Source organism: Perca fluviatilis, chromosome 14, assembly GCF_010015445.1.
Source record: "Perca fluviatilis chromosome 14, GENO_Pfluv_1.0, whole genome shotgun sequence".
Lineage (NCBI taxonomy): Eukaryota > Metazoa > Chordata > Actinopteri > Perciformes > Percidae > Perca > Perca fluviatilis.
The window spans coordinates 38484597-38494995 of NC_053125.1; the positions used below are offsets into that span (position 1 = coordinate 38484597).

Genomic DNA, 10399 nt, shown 5'->3' on the forward strand with positions numbered 1-10399 from the left:
TTGCCCCGAATCTACCAAACTACAGGTATGAAAGTGCCCTTAAAGTGCAAATGTTCCTCACTGATTCCTCCTTTTTAACTGCTGTACAACATCTGACATGCAACTCAAGTTAGGATGTAAAAATACAGGTGTGTGTGCGTGACTCACCTTCAGGTCTGTACTGAGCCACGATGGTCACCATCTGTCCGGCGTTCTTCAGAGCTGCTGCCGCCTGTTCATGTGTCGCATACCGGAGATCCACACCATTAACCTGCACACGCACACACGCACATGCACACACACACAGACACACGCACAGACAGAAACACACACACACATACAGACACATACAGTTTAAGTATCCAAACCTCAACCTGCAACAGTGAAATCAGTCTGACACATGGTGGTGAACAGCAGGAACTGAAGTTCGGCTTTGGAGAATTTTAACAATATTTTAAAACAGTTAGACTGTATAGACTGTGTGTATATATATATATATATACAGCACTATATATACGGCACTAATAATAGATGTATAATCTGAATATATATATATATATATATATATATATATATATATATATATATATCTGAATATTATGAAAAAAAAAGTTTAATATTTTTGACAGAAAAGCTGGAAAGGTTTCTCATCTCTTCTTAATGGATGTTGCTGGATATATCCAGAGGTTTTCTTTGTTCTCTTGCTGAGGATCTGGTCCCACTTGTTTTCTCTGATATCTGAGTATGTTTCCAGATGTGTCCAGATGTGTATGGGTACTCACGCTGAGGATCTGGTCCCCCTTGTTTTCTGTGGTATCTGAGTATGTTTCCAGATGTGTCCAGATGTGTATGGGTACTCACGCTGAGGACCTGGTCCCCCTTGTTTTCTCTGATATCTGAGTATGTTTCCAGATGTGTCCAGATGTGTATGGGTACTCACGCTGAGGATCTGGTCCCCCTTGTTTTCTCTGATATCTGAGTATGTTTCCAGATGTGTCCAGATGTGTATGGGTACTCACGCTGAGGATCTGGTCCCCCTTGTTTTCTCCGATATCTGAGTATGTTTCCAGATGTGTCCAGATGTGTGTGGGTACTCACGCTGAGGATCTGGTCCCCCTTGCGCAGCTCCCCGCTGAGGTCTGCCGGTCCCCCGGCGAGGATGAAGGAGATGAAGATTCCTTCGCCGTCTTCTCCTCCGACGATGTTGAATCCCAGCCCGGTGGAGCCACGCTGGACGCAGACGCGCCGCGGCTCCCGGGAGTAATCGTCCTCTCCCATCATGCCGCGGGGGATAGGGGAGTATCGCCGTGGAGACGGAGGACCGAGGGCTTGTGGGTAATCGCACATGTAGTCCGGCTCCATGTAGGCTGCAGAGAAACAAAGAAAAGCAGTCAAGTCAAGTCAGGTAGGTTTTATTGTCATTTCTACCATATACCCTGAATATAGTGAGACAAAACAACGTTTCACCGTGGCCCAAGTGGTGTTACACGCTGAGCACGCGGTTACATTTAAAATATATTAAAAACATTTGAGTCACGTTACATTTAGTGCACACACATTATAGATAGGGTTGGGTACCGAAACCCGGTGCTAATACGTGTGTGTGTGTGTGTATGTGCATGTTTGTGTTTGTGTGTGTCTGTCTGTGTGTGTGTGTGTGTGTGTGTGTGTGTCTCTCTCTCTTTCTCTGTGTGTGTCTGTGTGTATGTCTGTGTGTGTGTGTATGTGTGTCTGTGTGTGTGTGTGTGTGTATGTGTGTGTGTGTCTCTCTCTCTCTCTTTCTCTGTGTGTGTCTGTGTGTGTGTATGTGTGTGTGTCTGTGTGTGTGTGTCTCTCTGTGTTTGTGTGTGTGTGTATGTGTGTGTGTGTGTGTGTCTGTGTGTGTGTGTGTCTCTGTGTGTGTGTGTGTGTGTGTCTCTATGTGTGTGTGTCTCTGTGTTTGTGTGTATATGTGTGTCTCGGTCTCTCTCTCTCTCTCTATATGTGTGTGTGTGTGTGTCTCTGTGTGTGTGTGTGTGTGTGTGTGTGTGTACGTACAGCTGGTGAGGTCGGGGGGGCTGTAGCGGTCTGCTGGGTGCATGTACTGCGTGGTGGGTGCCGCCACCTTCAGGTACACCACCTCGCCCGTGTTCTTCAGCGCCACCACGGCATCTTCATGGAGGATGTCCTCCAGAGACACGTGGTTCACCTGCCGAGGTCAAAGGTCACGTTACACTGAAATATACCTGCTGGGGGTCAAAGGTCACATTACACTGAACTACAACTGCTGGGGGTCAAAGGTCATGTTACACTGAACTACACCTGCTGGGGGTCAAAGGTCACGTTACACTGAACTACACCTGCCGGGGTCAAAGGTCACGTTACACTGAACTACACCTGCCGGGGTCAAAGGTCACGTTACACTGAACTACACCTGCTGGGGTCAAAGGTCACGTTACACTGAACTACACCTGCCGGGGTCAAAGGTCACGTTACACTGAACTACACCTGCCGGGGTCAAAGGTCACGTTACACTGAACTACACCTGCTGGGGGTCAAAGGTCACGTTACACTGAACTACACCTGCCGGGGTCAAAGGTCACGTTACACTGAACTACACCTGCCGGTGTCAAAGGTCACGTAAAACTGAACTACACCTGCCGGGGTCAAAGGTCACGTAAAACTGAACTACACCTGCCGGGGTCAAAGGTCACGTTACACTAAACTACACCTGCCGGGGTCAAAGGTCACGTTACAGCATCTGAGATATATATATATACTGTGTATATATATATTTTTTTACGTACGGCCAGGATTTTTTTTTGTTCGATGTTGTGTGGTATCCCGGGAGCGTGTTGGTTCCCCACCGCGTTACAAACCAAGCCGGAACGTAGAACAAACAGGCATACAGACAGGTACAGAGAAGCAAACAGACAGGTACAGAGAGGCAGGCAGACAGACAGGTACAGAGGCAGAGAGACAGGTACAGAGAGACAGAGAGGCAGAGAGACAGGTACAGAGACAGAGAGACAGGTACAGAGAGGCAGACAGACAGGTACAAAGTAAAGAGACAGGAAGAGATACAAGAGAGACTAAAAGAGAGGTAAAGAGAACATAGACAGGTACAGAGAGAAACAAAAGAGCAGAAGAGCAGACAGACGTACAAAAGAGAGGTAGGGCAGAGAGACAGGTACAGAGACAGAGAGACAGGTACAGGGACAGACAGACAGACAGGTACACAAAGAAAGACATACAGACAGGTAGAGAGAGAGACAGACAAACAGACAAGTACACAGAGAGAGACAGACAGACAGACAGACAGGTAGAGAGAAAGACAGACAGATGACATTTCATCAGTAACCCTTTTCAAACTCAAATGAACATTAAAAGCATTAATGTTCTGAAATCTGTCTCCTCGTCTCCTTTCCTACCTTTGGGTCCCTTCATGAGTTTTATCTGTGTGACGCGTTCGCTGGGCGGGCGTCTCCGCAGCACATACAGCCTGACGACAGGCCCCGCCTCCTTCAGCGCCTCCACGGCGAGGGAGTGAGTGACCTCACGTACGTCCACGTCGTTAACGAACACAATGCTGTCGTTCACCCTGGAGACGGAGAGAGAAAGAGAGAGGGATCAACCATCGCTGGGAGGACTCGGCAGTGGCGCAAAAGTGGGTTTGAGCTATATGCTGCGCATAGGGGTGCAGCACCATGGGGGGAGCCAAAGCGATGGTAAAAAGTAATAATAATAAAAAAATATATATTTGTTTGGTATTTTCTATATGTAGCTGCAGTTGTGCGTTTTGTAAATCATTTCTGCATTTCCTCAATGTTATATAACATTTTAGAGGACTAAGAGGCTAGAGTAGGAGCCCTGTCTCATAAGATTCCATCATAGAATGTTGAGATAGAATGTTGAGATAGAATGTTGACATAGAATGTTAACATAGCATGTTGAGATAGAATGTTGACGTAGAATGTTGAGATAGAATGTTGAGGTAGAATGTTGAGATAGAATGTTGAGATAGAATGTTGAGATAGAATGTTGACTTAGAATGTTGATATAGAATGTTGATATAGAATGTTAACATAGAATGTTGAGATAGAATGTTGACGTAGAATGTTGAGATAGAATGTTGACATAGAATGTTAACATAGAATGTTGACATAGAATGTTGACATAGAATGTTGACATAGAATGTTGACATAGAATGTTGACATAGAAGAGGGAGGGGGGAAGCGCCGTGAGCGCTGAGCGAGCAGGTACGAGCGTACGAGTAGTGAGTTGTCGTCTATGGAAAAAGATGTATAAAGCAAAACAGCTGTCGGGGGCTAAAAATAGAAAAAGAAAAAAAGAAAGAGGGAAAAAGAGAGGACGGGATGGACAGCAGTTAAGAAGTGGAAGGTGAAAGGCAAAAGGTAAGATTTAAAGTGTGACGGCTTTGCTTGGAGGCTCGCAAATATTCATGTTCACGGACTAGCTAGCCTTTTGGACACTGGGAATGTAGCAGCCAAATGGGGGTTTACCCAAGGGGGTAAGCCTCGCTGCAGAACTCGAACCTCCTATGGCGCCATTTTGATGCTACCAAACGATCACCCGACATTAGCAACACATTGACTCCCATTCATTTTGACGTCACTTTGACAGTAAATAACTTTACATCTGAAGCGTTTAAAGACTTTTTGTGTCCATTGTTTATTTCTAAAGAAACACGACAATGTATAAAAGGCTCCATTACCTTGTACCTCACGTTATGGCTCCGTTGCAGATGCTTTTATAAAAATAGGCTAACGATTGGGTCATAACCACGAGACATATGGTGCGTTCTATTATTTATCCGTGTCGGAGTTCCGACTAGGAAAACAGACGTTGCCTAGCAACAAGCACCAACACGCCATCTTTCCCCGAGCTCGGAACTCGGACAACCGTGAGGACACCGAGCAAGAATTCCGATACGGATTCCAAGATGGCAGCGCCCTGTGTGACTTGTAGTATGAATTGTTGTCATTGTTTTTGGATCGCTTTGGCTGTTTAAATGAATATTTTAATCACTCGTATTACTGCGATACCTTACTGCGTCCGTTTCTCTGCCTGTTGGTATGGGAATCGGTCTTGTTGTGAGTGCAATATTGAATGAAGCCTTGTTTGCTAACGTGGCTAACGTTACTACTCGGCCAGTGCTACCATAGCAACAGCTTTCCGGGTGGTGTCCATGTTTTTTCTCCAACTCGGACGCGCAAAACATACCAGAACGCTTGAAGTGTGGAAATGACGTCATATCCGAGGTCCGAGTCGGTTCGTTGAGAATAATAGAACGCACCGTTACTGTCACACAGTAGATAAACAAATGAGAACAGTGATGACATCACGTAGAGATGAGACCAGTGATGACATCACGTAGCGATGAGACCAGTGATGACATCACTAGAGATGAGACCAGTGATGACATCACGTAGCGATGAGACCAGTGATGTGTGTGTGTGTGTCTGTGTTTGTCTGTGTGTGTGTGTGTGTGTGTGTTTGTGTTCCTGTGTGTGTGTGTGTGTGTTTGTGTTTCTGTGTGTATGTCTGTGTGTGTTTGTCTCTGTTTGTGTGTGTGTGTGTGTGTATCTATGTGTGTGTGTGAGTGTGTGTGTATGTTTGTGTTTCTATTTGTCTGTGCGTGTGTGTTTCTATGTGTGTGTTTGTTTTTCTGTGTGTGTGTGTGTGTGTGTGTGTCTCTGTGTGTCTATTTGTGTGTGTGTGTGTTTGTGTGTGTTAAATCACAATGCATTACATGTCATTTAGCTGAAGCTTTTATCCAAAACGACTTACCATTGCTATATATGTCAGAGGTCACACACCTCTGGAGCAACTAGGGGTTAAGTGTCTTGCTCAGGGGCACATTGGTTGATGCATCACAGTGGGAATCAAACCCTGGTCTCCCACACCAAAGGCATGTGTCATATCCAGTGGGCCATCACCACCCCTCACACCCCTGTGTGTGTGTGTGTGTGTGTGTGTGTGTGTGTGTGTGTGTGTGTGTGTGTGTGTGTGTGTGTGTGTGTGTGTACCTGAGGCGTCCGTCCTGGGCAGCAGCTCCTCCAGGAATGATCTTGGTGATGAAGATGGACGGGTCGTCTCCGATGTGAGGATTATCAGTCCCTCCTGCGATGCTGAAGCCCAGACCAGAGTTACCCTGAACACACACACAGAGACAAACACACACAGACAGAGACACACAGACACATACACATACACAGACACACAGGCACACACACAAACACACACACACACACACACATTACAACATTATCAAAATAGTGACTTTAGTTGACAACTAATTGATTAATTGATTAATCTTTGCGGCTTTAACTGCTCCTGTGACGATAATTATAATGTTATAACAGAGTTTAAATGGTTCTGATGGTTTTGATGGTTCTGATGGTTCTGATGGATCTAATGGTTCTCTTGTTGTATCTGATGACAGCAGCTGTGTTCAGCTCTTTGATTTCATATCCACTTCCTAAAATAACCTGCGGGGAGTTAAAAATATTCTGCTGCTGTCAGTTTATTTCCTGTGAACGCAGCTTTTAAAACAGAGCGACAGAGACCTCCCACCTCAGAGAGTTACTTCCTCTCGTCTCCCGAGAACACTAGCTCATTCTCACCTGTCACTTTATCTCCTCCTCTATCTCCTCTTTACACCAAACGGCCTCTGATTCTGAATAATGAAGCTAGAGCTCAAGTTCTTTAAAACTGCCATATCTAATCTACACGTGACAAAATGTAAAAACTTAAATGTTGAAAAACTACCAGAAACATTTAATCTGCTCAAAGCTGCATTCTCTCTAACATCCAGCAGGGGGAGACTCCCCCAGCTCCAAACAGAAGCCTATGACAAATGTGAGTGTGTGTGTGTGTCTGTCTGTGTTTGTGTGTGTGTGTGTGTGTGTGTGTGTGTGTGTGTCCCTGTCTCTGTGTGTGTGTGTGTGTGTGTGTGTGTCTCTGTGTGTGTGTGTCTCTGTCTGTGTGTGTGTGTGTGTCTGTGTGTGTGTGTCTCTGTCTGTGTGTGTGTCTGTGTGTCTGTGTGTCTATGTGTGTGTCTGTTTGTCTCTGTGTGCGTGTGTGTTTGTGTGTGTATTTGCATGTCTGTGTGTGTGTATTACTGTGTGTCCAGTGTGTATATTGCGTGTTTATTGTGTGTATTATTACCCTCTCCAGAGTGATCTCTTCATACTCTAGCTCTGTGTGTGTACTGTGTGTACACTGTGTACTGTGTGTATTGTGTATATTGTGTGTACTGTGTGTACTGTGTACTGTGTGTATATTGCATGTATATTGTGTGTATTATTACCCTCTCCAGAGTGATCTCTTCGTACTCCAGCTCTCCTTCTGATCCGTTCATCTGTAAAAACAGAAAAAGACTTTTTTTTTAATCAGGATCTCTCTCTGCCGATGGCTTGTCTCCACGGCAACTCCATGGTAACAGCTGTGGAGCCCTCAGGGGGCCGGTTACCTAGGCAACTTTAACTGTAGCTATGGCGACCACCTTTCTCTCTCATATCAAGTCCTCAACAACAGGATGATTACATCACTTCCTGCAATCTGCTTTTAAAACATTCAGCCACAAACATACAAACTCCTTCACGCACGACCATGTGTATTGCTGTGTGTATTACTGTGTGTATTGCTGTGTGTGTTAAGACAAATATTTAGTGCCATTTTAAGTTGTTTGAGTTTGTTTAGTTTTGGTCTCAATACCAATAGTGTCAGGTAGGAAAATTAAAATGAACGTAACATATCACGTAAGAGGGCAGTCCTGTGCCAAAGTAGGTCAAGAAGGAGGAGCGCAGGTTACGAGTAGCTTCCATTTCATCCAGGTGATAAAAGACGCTGTCTTAATGAGCGCAGCTAGTGCCGACAAGCATGCAGTGAATGCGAGGAGTAGACAAACAAATTAAGAGGAAAATTGGACAGGGTGTATCAGTGAGCAGGACACTTCAGAGACGCTATTGGTTTACACCCTACTACATACTACTTATTATTGCAAACTCCTGGTTTATTGTGAGAAGGAGTGAGTCTTGAACATTTCATCTGTCATCATCCAAGCCTTTCTCAAGTTTGAGGCGATCAATGATGAAAACACCCAGATAACTCTGTGCAGGGGGACCAGATCTCGTAGGACCTAAGGGGGAACAGATCTCATAGGACCTCAGGGGGAACAGATCTCATAGGACCTCAGGGGGAACAGATCTCATAGGACCTCAGGGAGAACCGATCTCGTAGATTACATTACATTACATGTCATTTAGCTGAAGCTTTTATCCAAAGCGACTTACAATTGTTACATATTAGAGGTCACACACCTCTGGAGCAACTAGGGGTTAAGTGTCTTGCTCAGGGACACATTGGTTGATGCATCACAGTGGGAATCGAACCCTGGTCTGCCACACCAAAGGCAAGCGACATATCCACTGCGCTATCACCACCGTAGGACCTCAGGGGGAACAGATCTCGTAGGACCTTAGGGGGAACAGAACTCGTATGTCTTCAGGGGGAACAGATCTCATAGGACCTCAGGGGGAACAGATCTCGTAGGACCTCAGGGGGAACAGAACTCATAGGACCTCAAGGGGAACAGATCTTGTAGGACCTCAGAGGGAACAGAACTCGTAGGTCCTCAGGGGGAACAGAACTCATAGGACCTCAAGGGGAACAGATCTTGTAGGACCTCAGAGGGAACAGATCTTGTAGGACCTCAGGGGGAACAGAACTCATAGGTCCTCAGGGGGAACAGAACTCGTAGGACCTCAGGGGGAACAGATCTCGTAGGACCTCAGAGGGAACAGAACTCGTAGGACCTCAGGGGGAACAGAACTCATAGGACCTCAGGGGGAACAGATCTTGTAGGACCTCAGAGGGAACAGAACTCGTAGGACCTCAGGGGGAACAGAACTCGTAGGACCTCAGGGGGAACAGATCTCGTAGGACCTCAGAGGGAACAGAACTCGTAGGACCTCAGGGGGAACAGATCTTGTATTTAAACTACTATCCTCTGTGTTGTTGGCCAGAGAAAAGAAAAACAGACACAAGATCACTTAAAGCAACACTAGAGAACTTTTCCCGCTTCGGTCCCCCTACAGGTTGGAAGTGTAATTGTCCATTACATTGCATTATGCAAGTTTGCCAGATCGGGTAGTGCGAGCTGTAGTTCGAATGAGACATAATGGGACAGTTCCCCTTCCAACCTGTAGGGGGACAGAAGCGGGAAAGTTATCTAGTGTTGCTTTTAAACTCACTAGTTACTGGATCTGTCCGTTATAAACTATCAGCTTTCAAACAGTTCAAAGTGCTGAAAGCATCAATGGGTTTGTATGGTATCCTACGACTACTGCCGGCCAGGCACATGAAAAGGTTACTCTGTCTTTTCTCTTTAACTTCCTTAACTCCTCCCAGCTAATCTCCACACCTGGAGGGAAAGTGAAACACCTTCCTGTCTACTTTGCTCTGGAAGAGACTCTCTAGAACATCTCCACAGTAACTGCCCAAAGGCCCTTGTAGATGGTCGCTTTCGTATGACTGCAGTTGGTGTTGGTGGTGTTTATAAATGGTAGTGAAAAGAAGCGTAAAAATAAGAGCCAACAGTGTCTATAAAAGACGAAAAACGTCAGAAAAAGTGTTGATTTTCAGGACGACAAATACTGTACATGGTCGAATGGAAGAGAGCACAAGGGTTAAACAACTATCCTCTATGTTGTTGGTCAGAGAAAAGAAAAACAGACACAAAATCACTTTTTAGGGTGCCGAAACTCACCAGCTACTGGATCTGTCCGTTATAAACTTTCAGCTTTCAAACAGTTCAAAGGGCTGAAAGCAACAATTCCTCATGAACGGGTTCCTATCATATCCTATGACTACCGCCGGCCGGTCACACCTCAACTCCTTAACTTCTTCAGGACATGAACACCTGGAAGGAAATGGAGGGCAGCAAATGCAGTGGAGGTGGCAGAGTCACACCTAAGGCAAGAGGCACTGGTTGGCAGAGCGGGGTTGGGCTACTTCCCAAAGAACCAGGTGGGCAAGGCCCAGGGCAAGGAGAGACACCGTCTACTCCAGGAAGAGGTCCGATCAGGGGTGGAGGAAGAGCGAGTGAGTAGGGCGGTGTGTTTCTGGCAGCAAGGAGCTTGGACAAGATGGGAGAGTACACCGCAGCACTTGATCACCTGGGCAAACATCATGCAGGCAGCCTTCCAACGCATCCGATTCCTTGTGCAAACAGTCTACGATGCCCTACCAAGCCCAGCTAACCTCCACACCTGGGGGGAAAGTGAAACACCTTCCTGCCTACTTTGCTCTGGAAGAGGCTCTCTAGAACATCTCCTTAGTAGCTGCCCAAAGGGCCTAGCAGATGGCCGCTATCGTTACCGCCACAACCAGGTGCTAAAAGCAGTCGCTGAGAGTG

At 46.0% G+C, this 10399-nt stretch overlaps 2 protein-coding genes and 1 long non-coding RNA gene across 4 annotated transcripts in view; all 3 read right to left on the minus strand.

Moving 5' to 3' along the window:
* Window positions 1-2773, minus strand: part of LOC120573391 (disks large homolog 4-like) — an 11607-nt gene extending 8834 nt beyond the window's left edge. Inside the window, exons 1-4 of one of the 2 annotated variants that reach the window (XM_039823104.1) lie at window positions 2766-2773; window positions 2017-2167; window positions 1078-1346; window positions 148-250 (exon numbers count right to left, since the gene is read on the minus strand). In XM_039823104.1, coding sequence (XP_039679038.1) covers window positions 148-250; window positions 1078-1346; window positions 2017-2059 — 415 coding nt within the window. In that variant the 5' untranslated portion in view covers window positions 2060-2167; window positions 2766-2773. Of the gene's footprint in view, window positions 1-147; window positions 251-761; window positions 1058-1077; window positions 1347-2016; window positions 2168-2765 lie in introns of those variants that run through there. The other variant, XM_039823105.1, reaches the window with a different exon arrangement.
* LOC120572653 (disks large homolog 4-like) overlaps window positions 2498-10399 on the minus strand; it is an 18532-nt gene continuing 10630 nt past the window's right edge. The window contains exons 2-5 of the mRNA XM_039821971.1: window positions 7292-7342; window positions 6009-6133; window positions 3390-3559; window positions 2498-2541 (exon numbers count right to left, since the gene is read on the minus strand). Of these exons, the coding sequence (XP_039677905.1) occupies window positions 2498-2541; window positions 3390-3559; window positions 6009-6133; window positions 7292-7342 (390 nt within the window). The remainder of the gene's footprint in view (window positions 2542-3389; window positions 3560-6008; window positions 6134-7291; window positions 7343-10399) is intronic.
* Window positions 7351-9032, minus strand: LOC120573413. Its single transcript, XR_005641721.1, has 3 exons — window positions 8799-9032; window positions 8435-8460; window positions 7351-8200 (listed from the first exon to the last, which is right to left on the minus strand). It is a non-coding gene; the product is annotated as an uncharacterized LOC120573413 (long non-coding RNA).